A 19,275-nucleotide genomic window follows, 5' to 3' on the forward strand; every position below is an offset into this window, starting at 1 on the left:
CTAAACTGTACTTTTGTCTTACATCTAGAGTTCTTTCCTGTGTGCTATCCCTTTCTCCCCAGTTAAACTGTAAGTCTTTTGAGAGTAGAGACCATGGCTTCTTCTTATGACTCTCCCTACCAATGTGCCTAGCAAGTACATAAAAATGAAGTTGGAAGGGACCTAAGAGGTCACCTTATATGACTTACCCATTTTACAGACAAGGAGACTGAGGCCCAGAGAGGTTGTGACTTGTCCAAGGTTGCCAAGGTTGTAAGTGACAGTAGAGATTCGAACTCAAGTCCTCTGTCTCCAGATCCAGCTCTTTACATGGCAAAGACAATCTCTAAAGACTTTCTGATGGGTGATTGAGTCTTACTGTCAGAGGAATCGTTGTCTCTGATTTACAGACAAGGGAACAGAAGTAGGGGATTTGCCTGTGGTCACAAAGCTAGGAGGTTTCAGAGGTGGGATTCAAATCCAGCTCCAGTCTGCTAGCTAATGCACCATATTGGCACCAACTTTGGAAGCTGGTTGGGGGTGGGGTGGATTTTGACTGGGCTATATGTCTTCACATGGTAGGACAGGGTGGAGGGAGTTAAGGAGGCAGGGTGAAGGTTGGCTGAGGAGGTCAAGGTGAGGATCCAAGCCCCCAGAGTAGAACCCAGTTGGGGCCTGCAGCTCCTTAGAGATCTGGTGGGCTACTGGTGATTGTCTATTCAGGGCCAGGTGTGGGGAGGGGCAGCTTCAGGGAGAAAATCCTGCCTGATCTCTGCTACCTCAGGAGTAACACAATCGTGAATTTGAGCGTGTAGAACATTATTGCCTGTGCATTATTGATGGTTATTGTACCCTCTGGGTGATAAATTATTGAGAGGCCATAGTGGATGTAGAATGAGAGGCTGTAGTCTGGTTAGAGGAGATGGGCTGGGTGTGCACGTGAGCACACGAGCATGTATGTGAGAACCTAGCTCCTCATTCAGAGGATCATACCTTGGAGATCATCTGCTCTTCTAACTCCTCCTTTTACAGAGGAGGAAACTGAGGCCCAGAAAGAATGCGTGACTTGTCTAAGGTCACACAGCTATTAAGCACCTAAGCCAAACCCCTAACCCAGATCCTCAGACTCAAAAGAAAATCAATAACTGACATTCATTTAGCACTTTAATGTTCACAAGGTGATTTCCATACATAATCTCCATTTATAGGAGACTGTCTTGGAGCTAGGAAGACCTGGGTTCAAGTCTTCCTTCTGAAACGTATTGTGACCCTGAACACATGACATACATGTCATTGCTCTAGTCAATTCTTCAAGACTATACATTAAAGAGAAGGTGCCAACCTGCATTTGTAGAGGTTTTCTCGTCCAGGAGGTCCTTATAACAATTAAACCACAGGTCAATTGTCTATTCCTGCAGGATAATATGAGGTAAGTAATATTTTTTAACTTTTTATCTATATTTATCTTCTTATCCCCATTTTACAGATGAGAAAACTGAGGCCATCCACTATCATACTGCCTCTCATCACAAACATAAATATCATTTAAGGATGTGAAGAAATGGCCCAGGGAGAAAGGGGACAGTTGAGTCAGGGCCCCTCTTTGCAAAGGTTTCCTTACTTTTCAATTGACTAATCGCTAGCTTCCCCCAATGCTTCTCTAGGACTAGCCCTTTCCTGGCCTCTAGACTACCTAGATTCGTCTAGCTTCTCTGCTGAGACCAAAGGCAAAACCTCTTCTTTTCTTAAGTTCACTGAGTTAAAAAAAAAAAAAGAAGAATTCTGCAAATGAATATTAGAGGCAGTGTGCTGTAGTGCCATGGTAGGGAAAGCACAGGATCTTCTGGGATTCTGCCTGTCATTCAATCCCTTGGCTCTCCCTACTGACTTTGTCTCCTCCGCAGATCTGATCTAAATAGCATCTATGCCTTTCTCCAAGTCATTTATACAAATGTTGAATGGCATAGGGTCCAGGACAGATCTCTGAGGCACTTTGCTGAAGACTTCTCTCCAGTGCTAAAAATAGACACCCATCCACTAATGGCTACTCTTTGGGTCTACTTCTTTCAGGCAGTTTGAAATGCATCTAGCCCCATAGCACAGTCCAGTGACAAGAGCAAAGGGTTTAAAGCCAGAGGAATCTGGGTTCAAATCCTGACTGCTACTTACAAGATACAACTTTGAACAAGTTACTTGATCTTCTTAGGCCTCAGTTTTCCTACCTGTTTCTCAGTGATGGGAGGAACCCTCTCCCTTCAGAATTAGCTCATTTTCCTTTGTTGTTGTTGCAATTTCACTGGTGGCGGAAACTCCCACTCTCCACCAATGCAGACCTGTGATTATTTGGTAATTTATGGTTTCAGAGAGCTATCTGGGGCACTGAGAGCTTAAATGATTTGTTCATGGTCTCATATACCTGGTATCTGAGGCAGAATTTGAACCTAAGTCTTCCTGACTGTGAAAGGGATTCTCTGAGCAAGTCCCTTAATCTGTTCTTGCCTCAGTTTCCATAGCTGTAAAAGGAAGAGGTTGGAATTGATGGACTCTAAGCTCTCAGTCTTCAATCCTGTGATCCTAGGGAGGGTTTGGCTGGATATTATTTGGAGAAAAAAAAAGCTGGATCCTTTGGGAGTCAAAGGACCTGAGTTCAAATCATAACTCAGACACTAACTGACTATTGGACCATGGGCAAGTCATTTAACCTCTATGGGCTTCAGCTCTGAATCTATGGTCTCTAAGGTTCCTGACAGCCTCAGGATGCTATAGTTTCACTTCCCTTGAGAATAAGGATGAGAGACTGTGTGAGAGTCCTGGGAAACAGAGAGCCATTGAAATATAGGGGATTCTGGGTCCTATACTATCAGAGGCATGATAGTAAATGTTTAACAACCAGTTCTTTAAAAAAAATACACTAAAAAAATATACTCCAACACACTTTTTAAGTTCAATGTGCATTATCAACATTTTCTCCTTCACTTTCTTAGGTCTAGGAGAGCAACAATAACAACGACAACAAAAATCAAGGCCTAATTTGTAGTGTTGCTGATTTCCAAGGCATAAATGCTCACATTGGAAATTTAATGATGGGCTCTCAGACTGGCTCCAACCCACCCCTTCCACTGTGCACGGGCTCCCAGGATTCCTCATTCCTAGAGCATGATTCTATCTCCTTCTACCCAGCCTGACTCCAGACAGTACTCCTACTAAGAGCTCAAAGTGGGTAAATTGCCTTCTTTGCAACAATCCTCCGAGGTAGGTAGGATAGCTCTTATTAACCCCTTTTTATAGATAAGTAAATTGAGTCTCAGAGAGGGTTGAGCCATTCTTCCGCTGTTCAGTCACCCCATTTGGGGTTTTCTTGGCAAAGACACTGGAGTAGTTTGCCATTTCCTTCTCCTGCTCATTTTACAGATGAATAAACTGAGGCAAACAGGGTGAAGTGACTTGCCCAGGGTCACACAGCTAGGAAGTGTCTGAGGCCAGATTTGAACTCGTGAAGAGGAGTCTTCCTGACTCCAAGCCCAGGGCTCTATCCACTGTGTCACCCAGCTCTCTTCTAGCTCAGAGTAATATAGTAAGAGATGGACTGTGTGCCTTGGACAAGTCACAACCTCTCAGGGCTTTAGTTACCACTTCTTTAAAATAAGGGGTCAGGTTTTTTTTAATTGCATATATATATTATGAGGGTTTTGTTCTTCTTTTTCCAACAGAGAGGGGTGGAAGGGAGAGAAAACAGATTTGGGGGAAGTGAAAAGGATAAAATTCAGTTTGTTTTTTAAATAATGAGGGTCCAGGATGGCCTACGTGATTCCAAAGGACCCTATTGGCTCTTAATCACCTGATTCTAAGTTCTAAAGCCAGGATCTGAACCCAGGTCTTCTGATCAAAGACCTAGAGGTGGAAGGGACCTTGGAGGTCATCTTGTCCAGCACTCTTATTTGAAACAGAGGCCCAGAGAGGTTAATTCACTTGTCCAAGGTTCTGAGTTTAGGTTCTGGGCTCTTTCACTTCCTGATCACCTGGGATACTTCCTAGTGTGGTGGAAAGAGCTCCCAATGGGAATCAGGAGACTTAGGATCTACTTCTCACCCCGCCACTAACTTGCTAGGTGACCTTGGGCAAATCATTTCACTTCTCCAGGACTCAGTTTCCCCACTTATAAAATGAGAGGCAGAGTGGTACTTCAGAAAGAGCACTGACTCACTTTGGAGTCCCAGGACCTGGGTTCAAATCCTGCCTCTTACACACTACCCGTATGACCTTGTGTAGATCATTTCAAGTCTTAGACCTCAGTTTCCTCTTCTGTAGTGATCCCTTTAAGGTCCTCTTCCTTAAGTCAGTCCCTAAGATAGGGGTTCTTAATTTGGGGTCCATGAACATTTTTAGAAAAATATTTTGATAACTATTTCAGCGTAATTGTCTTCCTCTATAATCTGGTGGGTTTTATTTTACGCATTTAAAAGTGTTATTCTGCGAAGGGGCCTGAAGTCTTTACCAAACCCCTGTCACAGAGGATCTAGACATGAAATAGGTGCAGAGCCCCTTCGATGGACAGTGTCTACAGGCCCCCTCCCATCCCCCTCCTCACCCCCCCCTCAGTGTGGAGCCCCAGTTCCCTACACTAGTCAGTGAAGAAGCCAGCCCCTTCTCCCATTTCCCTCCCTCCTCTCTTTTCCACCCCGGGGCCATTCTCCTAGCCTAATCTACCCGACACAAACAGGTCTGGGGATAATGATCAGAAGCCAAACAGGCCTCCTGCTGACAAGCAGGCCCCAGTGTGGGGAGTGGGGGGGAGGGGGAGAGAAGGAAGAGGGGGAAGCAAAAGCTCAGGGATTTCTCAAATATAAATATAATAAACAATCGTGTTTCATCAGGCCTGTCAGGAGCTGACAAGGCAAAAAGAGGACTAAGTGGAGGGGAGATACAACTGAGTGAAATACGTCCTGAGGCCTCCAGGCTGCTTGTCTCCATTGGCAGAGAAGCCCCCTTCAGGCTGCCCGTCTCCCTCCTTGGTGTGTGAGGGGGTGGGGGGAATGCATATGGGTACTTGGCAAGAAGAGATGGGAGTTGTGGAGGGGCCCGGGGACTGGGAGAAGAAAACCGGTCAGGACGGGTCTAGCCCAGAGTCTCCTTCTCCCAGATGTTTATGAGTCTTTGGATTGGGTTGAGCTCACTCAGTGAAGTCACCTCTTAGTTTTATCTGGGTGGGAGGGGGCAGAGATGGGAGGGGGAGATTAGAGAGGTGGCTGAGCCAGTGCAAAGACCATTGGACCGGAAACCAGGATGCCCGGGTCTTATCTCGGACCTGTTGGGTGACTTTGGACAAGTTTCTGGGGGGAGAATGGTCTCTGCTCTACCTATTTCAAAGGTATTCTTTGGAGGATTGGATGAGATGAAGCACGTTGACAATTAAATGGCTTATTGGAATAAAGTAGAAAGAGCCTTGAATGTTTGGTCAGAGGACCTAGGTTCCAATTCCAGCTCAGCTCTTTGGTGCTGTATGGCCTTGGGCAAATGGGCCTCAGTTTCCTCATCTGTAAAGGAAGGAAGATGGATTAGATCAGTGAGTCTTCACCTTTGGTGTGTGTGTGTGTGTGTGTGTGTGTGTGTGTGTGTGTGTGTGAGTGATAGACCCCTTTGGTAGCTTGGTGAAGTCTATAAAATATATTGGATTCCTTTGTAAGGAAGCCAATTATATTGAAATACAGTTAAGAAGCCCTGAGATGATCTCCAAGGACCCCTTTTGATCTCCAAAATAGAAATTTCTAGAAGAGGATAAGATGATATTATGTTGGGTATGTGAGGGGAGGGTGTGAGCAGGCTATGTCCCAGAGACAGATTGGGTCCTAGATATACAGCTGAAAAGGACCTTAGAGGCCACCTAACCACCATCTTGGCAACTAGGTGGATAGAGCATTGGGCCTGGAGTCAGGAAGACCTGAATCAAAATCTGAGCTCAGACACTGAGTAAATAAACAAGTCACTTAACTTCTGTTTGCTTCAGTTTCCTCATATGTAAAATGGGAATAATAATAGTACCTACTTCCCAAGGTGGCTGTAAACATCAAATGAGATAATAATTGTAAAGTGTTTAGCACAGTGCCTGACACATTGTAAGTGCTATATAAATGTTAGTTATTATTATTATTATCCAGTGTAAGCCCCTTGTCCAGGTAGGGAAATTAAGGCTTCCCATCAGAGGTGGGATTTGAACCCAGGTAGATAGAGGAGCAGGGTAAAGATCCTCCCCTTTTTGACCCTCTCCCTCCCTTTGCAGGAAGTCTACTTCTTTCTGCTGCCACCTCATAGCCAGCCTTCATAGGTGAGAAGACCTTAGATCTCTCACTAGAGTACCTTGTACCTTCCATCCTGGCTTGGACATAGCATGACCCCTGAGGGAAGGCTGCAAGGGGTCAATCCGGGTCAGGGTCTCCCATCTGCCCCAAAGTTCAGATTTCCATCTTTGTCAGCAGGAAACAACTTCCACTCTTACTGTCAGCCCAATCTCCCAACAGGAACGTGGAGAAGTTCCAGGGCAAAGAAAAGCAAGCTAAAGTTCAATGAAGGCCTCCCATCTCTTACTGAACCCCTCCCTTGAGGGAAAAGGAAGAGGAAAAGGAAAGTTGGTGGAGAATGGAATTTCTTTCTCCTGCTGTATAGACTCAAATTCCATCTCCAGCTGCACCGTTTCTCTATCTAATCTCCAATCTCAGGAGGGCAGAGGATTTACAAAATGGGACCATCTGGCCTTTTGCCTCCAATCTCATTAATTCACTTGCCTTCAGGACTGACATCTTCTTCTCAATGATGAACAGTCTTATACCTGGTCGTACCCTTCATATCCAAGTGACTTTGAACTCCTGTAGATCACCCAGACCTCACTGCCCACCTTCATCCCTGGACCTGTCATTCCTACCCTCCACAACTCTCCTAATCCCAAAGTTTCCTTCAAATATCATGCTATCACTGTGTCCTCTGGAATACCTGTTCCATAAGCAACAAATTCCTTTCATCTTAAATCTTTTCCTTTTCTACTCCAACCATCTAGTAGCTCTTTTAGATACTTGTTTCTCCCCACACGCACCAATGACACAGCCTCCCTGGTCACCCTTTCCAGTACTGGCTACATTTTCACTCATTCTCTTTGCTTCACTGGTGAAGGTGGGGGAGTTGAAACACTCCTTGTTTCCCATTGCCACTTCCAAGTTCTCACCCTTCCTCCATCACTCAGGAACCTCTCTTCCTTTGAGGTTGACCCTATTTATATCTACCACCCAATCAAAATCCTCGTGGCTGTTGTCTACAGACCCCCACGTCACTCCCTTTCCTTCCTCAATTAACTTGATACCTGGCTTATAATTTTTCTTTCCTCCCTAACTCCTGCTGTCATACTTCAACATAAAAATTGACTCTCTCTCAAACATCCTATCCACTCATTTCCTCAACCTACTTATACCCCATGACCTACTTCTCCATCCAACCTCAGCCACACACAAAGATGGTCATACCCTCATCTTGCCATCACCCACAAATATACTACCACTCTGTTCAAGAATTCTGAAATCACTTTATCTGACCACAATCTATTGCTTTTTTCACCATTTCCTCTGCCTTCCCTTGCAAAACCTTTACTCTTTATCCATACCATGAACCCCAATCCCTTGACCTCTTAATTCCCTCCCAGGCTATCTCCCCTGAACTAACCACTCTCTCACCTTTTCCTTATCTTGACTCCTTAATGAACCATTTCAACTCTACACTGTCCTCCTCTCTTGAATATTTACCCCCCACCCTTCTTATATTGCCAATTATGTCCAGCTAAGTCTCACACTTGGATGACTCCCATCATTGCTGTCTTCACTCCTACACAGGTGCAGCTGAACAAAGATAGAGAAAATCACGCAATCATTCTGGCTGGATTCACAATCAGTTTTTGTTATACAATGTCAACTGGGTCCTCGCTGCTGCTAGGCAATCCTGTTAAACCTCCTTTATCAACCCACTGTCCCACTATCCCCAGTGGCCCTTCCAAACCCGGTCATCCCTCCTTGAACTTCCCACGGCTCCCTCTCCCCTGACTCTCTCAACTAAGAACCTTTATATTTTCAGCAAAAAAGTTGAGGCCATTCACCACAAGCCTCCTTGTCTCCTATCAGTCAGGTATTCTCTGCCACTTCTCTCCTCCCTCACCCCTGCCTCATATGATGAAGTGGACTTACTCCTTAACAAGGCTAACCCCTCTACTTACCTGGGTGATCCCATTCTATCCTGTCTCTTCCAACGGATTGCCCTTCCACTGTTCCCATGTTATCACTTAATTTCAAACTCTCCCAGTCGACTGGTTCATTCTCTTCTGACTATAAACCTATGTCAAAAAAAAAAAAAAAGAACAAAAACCAAAAGCAACCCTCCTCATTTCTTCCATCCCTGCTATATTTCTTCTGGAATTTTTTTCTGGCTGTCCTCCATCCCCTCCTCTGCTTCAATGAAGTTCCAACTAAGACCCCTTCTTTTATTGGAAGCCTTCTCCAACCCCTTTTAATTCTAAAGCATTCCCTCTGTTAATTACTTCCTATTTAATTACACTGTATCTGATAGATTGCTGTGCATATATTTGTTTGCATGTTGTTTCCCCCCATTAAAGAGTAAGCTTCTTGAGGGCAGGCACTGTCCTTTGCTTCTTTTTGTATCCCCCCAGTGCTAAGCACATTGTCTGGCACATAGTAGATGCTTAATGAAGGTTTACTGATTGAACCTACTTTGACAACCAATACTCAATCTAAGTTCTAAGGGCCAGCCCAAATATAAGCAGTCAAAGGTAACCATTTGTGGAAGTGGTTTTGGGGGTCCTTTGAAAGAGGGACCAGTCATTATTCCTGGAAATTCACCATTAGTGCTTCATTCCTTTAGGCCTCTAAGATTTGGGGCTCTTCAAAACTCATGAAGTTGCACATACTCCCTGTGTATATACCTTGTCAGCCAAGTACCATAGCAGGCGTTAGTTGACATTCGTCTGGGAGCAAGAGAGGTCCCAGGCTTGGAAGGAGGAAAAAGCAAGGAAATGTTTCAGATACACTTCTCTTATTTCATAATTTTATGGCAGTGTTACTCAGGCGGCTTGGAGTGACCTCCCCTCCCCAATACTCCTCCATGAAACAATAAACAGGGCAGCAGAACTTCCAAAGATCATTACATGACCTTGAGAATTCAGCTTAATCTAGAAGAAGAAAACTGCAGCCACTTATCGGGTACCTCTACTGAATAAAACAGAAATCTTGTGCTTCTAAATCCAATGTCTTGCCATGACAACACACTGTCCCTTGTGCTTTTATCATCAGAGGAACACTTAGGAACCATCCAGTCCAGCTTCTTCATGCTACAGAGAAGGAAACTGAGGCCTGAAGACAAATAACTTGTCCAAGGTCCCAAAGAAGCTAGTGCCAGAGCCGGGACTAGAATGTGCAACTCTTGGTTCTAAACTTAGGACCTCTGCCACTATAACAATTGTTGGCATCATTTATTTATAGATGATATGCTGGTTTGGATAGAGGTAAGAAATAATCAGGGAGGAGCTATACAATTGACTCATACTAGAAGCAGTGAGTGCTAAAAGAAAGGTAGAGACAGATAAAGAATGAGGAAGGAAAGAAGGAAGAAAGGGGTGGAGAAAAAAGGAAGGGGGGAGGAAAGAAACAAGGAAGGAAGGAAAGAAGGAAAGAACAAAAGGAAGGGAGGAAAGGAGAAAGAAAGAGAAAAAAGAAAAAGAGAGGGAGGAGGAAGGCATAATAAGACAAGATAGATTGAAAAAGAAGACAAAAGAAAAGAATAAAAATGATAAAGAAAGGGAAGGAAACAAAGAATGAATGAAGGAAAGGAGGAAGGAAGGAAGAGATAGAGAGGATAAACTGTCTTCATAGGCTGCAACTGTTATTTCTCTGTGTACTTTTGCTGGAGATAAATACTGGGCAAGCGGGTGGGCGACAGGGTGAATTTGAGCTCAACAGGAAAGGAATACCATCTGTCAGGAAGGCTACTAGTTCGACTGGAGCAACCAGGAGGGGAAGAACCTGATATTCTTGTAGGAAATGGGAGTGGTCAGAGGCAACTCAGAGGTCATCTCAGATACCCCTTGGTGCTTCAGGCAGGGACTTGACCAGAGGCCTGCCCTTTCCAGTTCTAAGATCATGTGAATAAGCTAATCACCCTACTTGGTCTTTGTTGGGGGAGACCTCCAAAGTCCAGTCTCAGCTTTGAGCCTCCCTCTCTCCAGTCAAGGGGACTGTTTACACATACTGAGAGCCCCCTCAGCCCCAGCCCCTGATCAGAGAAATGGAAGGAAGCTTAGAGACTGCTTGTCTGGAACCCAATGAAGCCTACAATGAGTTAGTGGCAGAGTCAGGGCTAGAATCTTGGTCCTCTGACTCTTGGCAATAATAAGAGCAGCTCACATCATCTAGCATGTGAAAATCTATGGAGAGCTTTCCTGACAACACCCTTGTGGGGTAAGCAGTACAAGTTATATTGTTCCCATTTTACGGATAAAAAAACTGAGGCCCATTACAGAAATGCAAATCAAAACAGCTCTGAGGTACCACATCACACCTATCAGATTGGCCAAGATGACAAAACAAGAAAATGATAAATGTTGGAGAAGATGTGGGGAAATTGGAACACTAATGCATTGTTGGTGGAATTGTGAAATGATCCAACCATTTTGAAGAGCAATTTGGAACTATGCCCAAAGTGCTATAAAAATGTGCATACCCTTTGACTCAGCAGTAGCACTTCTAGGGCTATATCCCAAGAGATCATACAAATGGGAAAAGGACCCACATGCACAAAAATATTTATAGTAGCTCTTCTTGTGGTGGCAAAGAATTGGAAATTGAGAGGATGCCCATCAATTGGGGAATGGCTGAGCAAGTTGTCGTATATGAATGTAATGAAATACTATTGTGCTATAAGAAATGATGAACAGGCTGACTTCAGAAAAACCTGGAAAGACTTGTATGGTCAAATGCTGAGTGAAGTGAGCAGAATCAAGAGAATGTTGTACACTGTAACAGCCACGTTGTGCGATGACTAATATTGATAAATTTAATCCTTCTCAGCAATACAAGGATCTAAGACATCTCCAGAGGCCTCCTGATGGAAAATGCTATCCACATCCAAGATGGAAGCATACTATTTGATATTTTTTTTCTCTTCTGTTGAGTTTCATTTCCTTTTTCTAATTTTTACTTACAACATCACTAATGTGAAAATATGTTTAACAGGAATGTATATGTATAGCCTATATCTGATTGTGAGCTGTCTTGGGGAGGGTGGTAGGGAGGAATGGGGAGAAAAATTTTAAACTCAAAAGCATATGGAAGTGATTATTGATAAATCAAAATAAATTAATTTTAAAAAAAAGAAAAAGAAAACTGAGGCCCAGAAAAGACCAGGGCTAGAACCCAAGACATCAGCTCTGGCCCAGTGAATAGAGGGCAGGGCTTGTATTCAACAAGAGTTTGAATCCAGCCTTAGGCACTTCCTGGTTTTGTGACTCTGGACAAGTCACTTCACTCCTATTTGCCTCACTTTATTCAACTGTAAAATAGAGATCATAACAGTTCCTACTTCACAGGGTTGTTAGGATCAAATGAGATAATATTTGTAAAAAGCAGTTAGCACAGTGCCTGGCACACAGTAGGTGCTTTATAATGTTTTCTTCCCCTTCTGACTCTGGATAATACTAGCAATAGATATAGATCACACGTTGATGGTACTTTAAGGTTGACAAAGCCCGAGATCAAGAATGCAAGTGTTACTGTCCTACAAATGAGGAAAATGAGGTTAAATGACTTACACAGGGTCACACAGCTAATACCTGTCAGAGTTTCTGGTTTCTGAATGTCCTTTCCAAAACAGCACATCACTTCTTTGTCTAGGCATCTTGGCACCAATGATACCAATGCTATTTCCTGGAGGAAGCAGGGAGCCTGAGGTTGGTGGGGACTGGATGGGAGGTGCCTTGCCCTCTGTTCCTTGTCTGCCTGATGGGGGTGGTGCCAGGTCTAGCATAGGGGGTGTTCCCTCACGTAAGTGGAGGGTGGGCTCAGTCCCCTTCAATTAAGAAAGGTGTGGTCGGTCTGTCTGGGCTTGAAGAAGGGTGTGGCTAGTTTTAGGGCTGGGGGTTTTTAACCCTTGGAAAGGGATTTCAGATGGCTGCTCTACCCGGAATCCAGAGATCTTGGTTCAAGTCCAGACTCTGTGATACTTGCTAACTATGGGACCATGGACAAAGCCCTTGCCTCTCTGAGTCTTAGTTTTTTCATCTATAAAAAATGGGGAAAATAATATGTGTGCTACTACTTAACAGGCTTCTGAGGGAAGTGCTTTGTAAATACCGGGGGGGGGGGGGGAAACCCAAAAACATTCACACTAATGGGTGTCCCAAAAGTTTTAGTGTAGTTCTAAGCATTTAAAGCTTAGACTTTTTGGAATCCACTGTGTGAAGGAGATAAGTTAACAAGTTTGAGTGTGTGGGGGTGGTGGGAAGAAGTAATGAAGTTTACACAGACCACCCCAAGTATCTCTAATGATTTTTTTTCTCCTCTGTTTTCATTTCATAGGATGATAGTTCTGAAGCTAGAAGGGACCTCAGGGCCATTTAGTCCAGACTCTTCATTTTACAGATGGGGAAACTGAGGCCCAGGACAGTTAAAGTGACTTGACCAAAATAAGCAAACCCTTCCCCCAAGCCCACTCCCACCCCACTAGACCACATCCACTAACTGCTTCAGCTGAGCACTTCCTCTAGTAGTTTGAAAAGCCAAGTCTTATTTGGGGACAAATAGTCTAGGGTCAGCTGTGCACCTGGGAAAATAGAGTTGAGTGATGTACCAAACTGCCCAGTCAGAAATAGAATGTCAGAGCTGAAAGGGCCCTTCAATGAAAAATGGTGGAGTCTCTCTCCCTTAATCTCCAGATTGGGGAAACTGAGGCACAGATTACAAAAAGTAACTTTTGCAAGTCAGACTGCTGGAGTTTGGACTCCTAGCTGTAGAGCCAGAACTCAAACTCAGGTTCTTTCCTCTGCTTCAAATTACTACTACCGGTTTTTCCCCAGATCTATATTAAGTGAGGATCTGGGGGTTGGTAGGTGTGTGGACATGGTCTCTCCCCCACTCCCTGGTGTGTGTATTATTTTGGCTTGGAATCTGTAAGATCTCAGATCCACTCAGAATCGTGTGTGTGTGTGTGTGTGTGTGTGTGTGTGTGTGTGTGTGTGTGTGTGTGTGTGTGTGTGTGTGTGTGTGTCTGTTTGTCTGTGCGTAGAAGGGGGTGGGGAGGCGGGGTGCGGGAGGGGCTTCACCTCCCAGCCTTAATCCCAGGCTCCAAATTCTGGCCACAGAGGTTAAAGCTTCAGGACGCCGCCTGGTGGTGCCTGCCGGGATCGCACCTCAGCGGCAGTCTGGGGACTTGTCGCTAGCTTAATTTTTGGCAGCAGACTAATTTTATCATGATTATTAATATTAATACCACCGGAGATGCTTTTATTGTTATTTAAAGACACAGTTCACAGGCAATTGCTACTGCCTCTGGTTGAAGACTTTCAACATTCCAATCCATTCAGGGAGACAGTGATAAGCTGGGTTGGGGTGGGGGGACATTGGAAACAATTTTAGGCTAGCAATCCTCCAACTGCCATTAGCTAACTGCATGACCCTGGCCAACTCACATCCCCTCTCCCGGCTTCTCTTTTCTTCTCAGAAAAGGGAGAGGATTAAACCATATGGCTTGTTTTTTCCCACTCTGGCATTCTGGTATTCATAACTTGCCTGCAGAGAAAAAGGTGGAAAGGGGGAAGGTTTCTCAAACCTTTTAAAAGGTTTTGAGGCAGTTAGGTGAGCACAGTAGATTGAGTGTGGGGCCTTCAGTCAAGAAGTCTTGAGTTCTAATCCAGCCTCAGACACTTATGAACTACATGATCCTGGGCAGGTCACTTAACCTGTCAGCCTCAGTTTCCTCTACTGTAAAATGGGTATAACAATAGCACCTACCTCTGAGGGTTCTTGTGAAGATCAAATTAGATATCTGTAAAAAGTGCTTAGCACAGTGCCTGGCACAGAGTAGGTACTTAATAAATGCTCATTCCCATCCTTCTTCCCCTAAAAAAAAAAAAGGTCTTCCAAATTCAGTTGAACTTACCTAGACCAATCTTTGCCCTGAAGTAGGGTAGTGCTTGGGTCCCCTCATTTCAGGGTCTGTTTGGGTGGTATGTACCAGCCAAAGGAGTTAGTCTACGTGGCTCTTTGGACCAGGTAGGCATTATGTATGTATATAGGGAAGGCGTAGAGAAAGAGACAGAGACAGTTCATGTATTTGGCTCCTAGAACCTTAAGGACCCTGGAGAAAAATCTGGGAGAAGAGAAAGCCACTGAGGAGGCACAGGGTGGGGACCAAGAATTGGGATCAGGTGAAGAGATGGATTTCCCCCCCTTCCTTTTTCACTTCTGGCTTAAAATGAAGGGAGACTAGAGTAGGAGAAACCGGGAAATTTCTAATCCCTGTGAACATGTGGTGAGCAGAGTGGAAGTTAGCTCTCTCTCTCTCACTAGGCTTACAAGAGTGGGGAGGCCAGAAAGCTTGAGCCACACTATCTCAAAGTGTGATTTCAAAGAGTCAAAAACTTGAGACAAAAATCCTGGGTCTGGGGAAGGGAGGGGAGGAGGAGGTGAAGCAGCTCCTCCGCTGCCTGTCCACCTCCCTCCCCCGCCCACAGCCACAGGAGTTAAACAAAGCACTGAAATTTGAAACTCCAGATAGAAGAGCACTTTAGTATAATTGCTACCTAGCCTACATAATCTTTTCAAATAACCCCCCCCCCCCAACTGGAGAGCTCTGGTTTCCAAAGCATGTGCGTCCTGGTAGATACTGAGTCTTGGTTGCATGTCCCTGAGAAAAAGAGCAGCTGGTAGCATGGGTATAGCCCTGGGCTTGTATTCAGGAGACTTGGCCTCTAATCCCACCTCACTCAGACATTCACTGGCCACGTGGTCGTGGATGAACACGTCACAACAGCTCCCAGACTCAGTTTCTTCATCTGTAAAATAAGCAATAATGTGTGTGAAGTGTATCTCGCTGGATTGTTGTGAGGAACGCTTTATGAGCCCGGAAGCCTTTACAGAGAGGCTTTCTCTGCTGTCTTTTCCTTCTGCAGAGATTGTGATCAGGTCATGAGTTGCTACACTAGAATTCATGTATTTGTCTTGCAAGAAAGCATACCTGTATCTAAAAGGTGACCAGCTTGTTTAGTTGGATTGAGCGCTGTGGGGATTTTTCCACCCATCTTGGTATTGCCAGGGCCTGACTTCTTGCTGTGCACCCAAAAGGTGCTTAATAAATGCTTGTTTCTTCCAAATGAGCATCCCCGGCCTGAAATTTTGTGGGGCCTTTGTAGCTGCCTGCCTGGTGCCAGTCTGGAGTTATAGGGAGGTGTTACTTTGTAGTGGTGTCTGCCTTTACAGGTGGAGGTGTGTGTATGTACTTTGTAGTGCGCTGTCTAGAAGGGTCTTTGTGGTTGGGTTTCCCTTGGGTTGGGTCTCCGGAGGTGTATGTATGTGTGTCTTTGTAGTTGTGTACCTATGAAGAGGATGAATCAATGACCCCATATATCATTTTCTTTTGGGGCTTGACTACAGACTCTCCAACTTTTCTTTTGGGGGTGTTGGGCCTCTCAGCCAGGTCACCTACCTAGCTTCTCCAGGGCCACCGCACTCCCTCCTCTCAGTGGGGAGCCAGACAGTCTCTGGGGAGAGGGCTAGGCCCCCTGATCTCTCCAGCGCTTCTGCAAACCCCAAGCCAGCTAGCTCGGCATGGCGCCAGAACAGTCGTTTGCCTTATCCCCCGGAGCCCCCATCGGGCAACAGACTGACCAGATCAGAGATAGCGGCAGGGCAGTCGCTGGTGGTCTGCGAGCCCCAAGGGGATGGGGGGTTGCAGGGAGAACTGTTTTTCTTCCTCCTAAAGCCCAGATGCAATGGGGGCAGGATTGGGGGAGCGGCCTCAGAGTTTTCCCCTCCCCCAATCCTTCCACTGAGCCCAGCACTTGCCTTGATGGGCTCTAGACGCTGTGGAATAACAGGCCTCCCCTTCCAAGTGGGATCCTGTCCCCTTCAGCCCACAAGCACACACAATGACCCCGGTTTGGAGGTGGGGAGCTCTGGATTCTATTTAGCTTGCTCCATTATCTGTGTGCACCCAAATTAATGGCAGAGTTTGGAGTGGGGCTGCAGGAGAGGAGGCATTCCAGTGGGCTCTGGAGGGCTTATGGATGTCCTTCCCCACCCCTGCCAGGCACCTTCCTGGGGTTAAAGGTCCTATTTCTTTCTATACTCTCCAATTCTAAGCCCTCCACCTCCAGACCCCTAGAGGGGACTTTTTCAAACTCTCCACCTAAATTAGACAAGGAAGGGAGACAGTTACTAAGCACTTACAGTGTGCCAGGCACCGTGGGAAGTGCTGGGCATACAATGAAAGGCAGAAGTCAGCTTTTGCTCTCAAGGAGCTTACAATCTAAGGTGGGGGGTTGGGGAGAGCCAACAACTATGAACACACAAGACACAGATAGGATAAATTAGAGGGTGGTCTGAGAAGGGAGGTGCTAAGATTAAGGAGGAAAGGGAAAGATTGATGGGCCCTCTTCTTACCAGACCCACAAACTTGGTTTCCTATTTTGAGTGGCCATAGAGGCAGCTACTTCTAATTTCCCTTCTAATCTCACTTCCAGTGAGCAGGACAATGTGGGTGACAAATGAGTCATGAAGTTTGACCCCCTCCTCTCATCATCGGTAGCTTCTTTCTGTCAGGGCCTGATTCATGATATTTATCAACTGGGGAGGGGGGCTGGATTTTCTCTTGGGGAAGTGGTCAAATTCTAGAAGGGTAAAAGGGCAAAAAGTTATCGTTAGGCCTAGCCAAAGGTGAAAGCACTGACTCAAATCCAGTGCTTGTGTGCTTGAATTCTGGCCCTGGCTCCTATTACCTGTAACACCTTGGTCAAGCGCTCTTCCCTTTCTGGGCCTTCCATTTCTTGGTGAGATGAGGGAAGGAGCAGATGAAATTTCAATTCCAGCTCTAGCTCTGTGATCTTACAAACCTCTTCCAATCCCCTAGCCCTTTCTTCTTCACAGCCTGTTCTCTCATTCCATGCTCATTGTTTCAACCCCATAGCCCAACCTTCTTCCATCTCTTCTAGTGGAAACTGGAAATTAGAAAACACATACACACCCAACAATTCTCTGTTCCCCACAAATCCCATACTTAAATGAATCCATGAGTTAATAAAATCACAGGAAATTTGGTCTGGAAAGGATCTCAGAGAGACCATGGCCCTCTCATGTAACAGATAAAGAAATTGAGGCTCAGACCTTAACTTGTGTTACTGTCAGGACCAGGACTAGAACCCAGGCCTCCTGCTTCCCAGGTCCAAGCTTCCTCCCCATTACGCTATTAGGATAATACACCTGACTACATCCCCAGAGGAAATACCAGATAAGAATTTCCCCCAAAGAATTTTGAGAGAAAAAGAGGCAAAGGGGTTCCAAGAAGGTGAGCTGATTCTGTGGAATCTAGATTACACGGCCCCTTCAATTTTGGACAGATGAAAGAAGGTTTGGGGAATAGTATCGCCAATCCACCCCCCTAAACCCAGTAGAACAGGAGTTCTTAACATTTTCTGTTTCCCAGAGTCCCTTGGAAGCCTGGTGAAGCCTTGGGACCCCTTCTCAGAAGGTTTAAAATACTTGAAAGAAATGCTACATCTCAGCTAGAGGTTAGTGAAAATAAAAATGTCATTTTTTTTCACCAACCGGGTTTCCGGACCCCTTGAAATCCGGACCTCAGGTTAAGCCCCTGCATTAGAGGAAATCGTAAAGAGTCCGAGGCCAGGACCTCTGCACCCATTCCCCCGCTACTGCAGCTCCCCAGCCCTTTACATTCGTGTCTCTGGCCCAGAACCCATCACACTCGGGATTGAGGGGAGCTGTAGAGAGCCGGCCCAGGTGAGGGGTGTAGAGAGGAATGTGGGTGACAATCAGAGAAGGCATTTAGAACTAAGACAAGATACCAGAGAAGGGGCAGGCACTAACTACCCAAAGGAGGAAGCCAAGGGTTACTGGGGGGACGGGAGGGGGGAACCATCCGGGAAGGTAACGAGGAAGGCGAGAGGAAGGTGAAGTCCAGTACCATCCGGGAGTTTGTGCCAGCCCGCCGGGTTTTCCGTAGAACCGGGTCCTGCGCTTAGCGAGTCCCCCCTGAGGGGCCCCTACCTTTCCAAGCGCTGCGTTCGAGCGGACGTCGGATCTCCCCTAGTGCCCTCCCCTCCTCACAAGGCCCCTCCTTCGTTCCCTCCCTCGTCTTTAGTCTCCCCTAAGCTCCAAGACTCGGGCGAGCAAGCGGGACACCTCGGCATTGTGGCTGGCGGCCTGGGCAGGGGAGGATGTCGGAGCCAAGCTGAGTGGCCGCTAGAGGAGAGCGCGGGCGGGCGGGCTGCCAGCCGGGAGGAGGAGGAAGAGGAGGAGGAGGAGGAGGAGGAGGAGCAGCCGTGGACTGAGCTGCGCTGCGCTGACCACACTCACTCGCTGCTCAACTTCGGAGAGAGCGGAGGGAGCAGCCGGAGCCCGCAGGCAAGGAGGGGCACGAAGTAACCTGGCACCGGAGAGGGCACCGGGCGCAGCCGCTCTCCCAGTCCTTGAGCGGCGCAGCAGCGGCGGCCGCCTCGTCCACACCGCTTCGCACCCGGGTGCCAGTGCCCCTGTGCCTCCCTCCCTGAAGCGTGGCTGGCAGTGCCCCCAGGGTGGGCACGGGCTGGCGCGGCCGGGCGGCCGGTGGCCGGAGGTTGGAGGTACTCGGGAGGACGAGGACGAGAAGGAAGAGGCGGCGGCGGCGGCGGCGGCGGCGGCGAGGCTGGGGCCAGGGAGAGATCCCCGGGGGGAGAGGCGCCGGAGCCTGGCCGGGGAACGATGTTAGCTCGGAGCGCGGCGGCTGCGGCGGCGACGGCGGCAGCCCCGGCAGCGCGGGGGGCGCGCCTCCTGGCCTTGCTACTGCTCTGGAACTTGAGGCTGTGCGGAGCAGGTATGGAGATTGGGGATGCAGGATGGGGGGGGTCCGAGGTGTGGGGCGTCGGTCGTCTGGGGGGCTTTGGCCGCCTCCACAGGGGTCCTCCCCTCTCAAAAAATCCCGCAAACACTAACGTACCTCCAGTCCTTGACCATCCTCTCTACAAAGGTCATTGCTGGCCTGCAGCTC

General features: G+C 46.8%; 1 protein-coding gene across 1 annotated transcript in view; it reads left to right on the top strand.

Annotated features, from left to right (window-relative positions):
- The first annotated feature begins 18,422 nt into the window (after positions 1–18,422).
- UNC5B (unc-5 netrin receptor B) overlaps positions 18,423–19,275 on the top strand; it is a 139,392-nt gene continuing 138,539 nt past the window's right edge. Inside the window, 1 exon segment of the mRNA XM_020994623.2 lies at positions 18,423–19,101. Within this exon segment, the coding sequence (XP_020850282.1) occupies positions 18,990–19,101 (112 nt within the window). The 5' untranslated portion in view covers positions 18,423–18,989.

The sequence above is a fragment of the Phascolarctos cinereus genome, unplaced genomic scaffold, assembly GCF_003287225.1.
Source record: "Phascolarctos cinereus isolate Bilbo 61053 unplaced genomic scaffold, phaCin_HiC Scaffold_3;HRSCAF=262, whole genome shotgun sequence".
Classification (NCBI taxonomy): Eukaryota; Metazoa; Chordata; class Mammalia; order Diprotodontia; family Phascolarctidae; genus Phascolarctos; species Phascolarctos cinereus.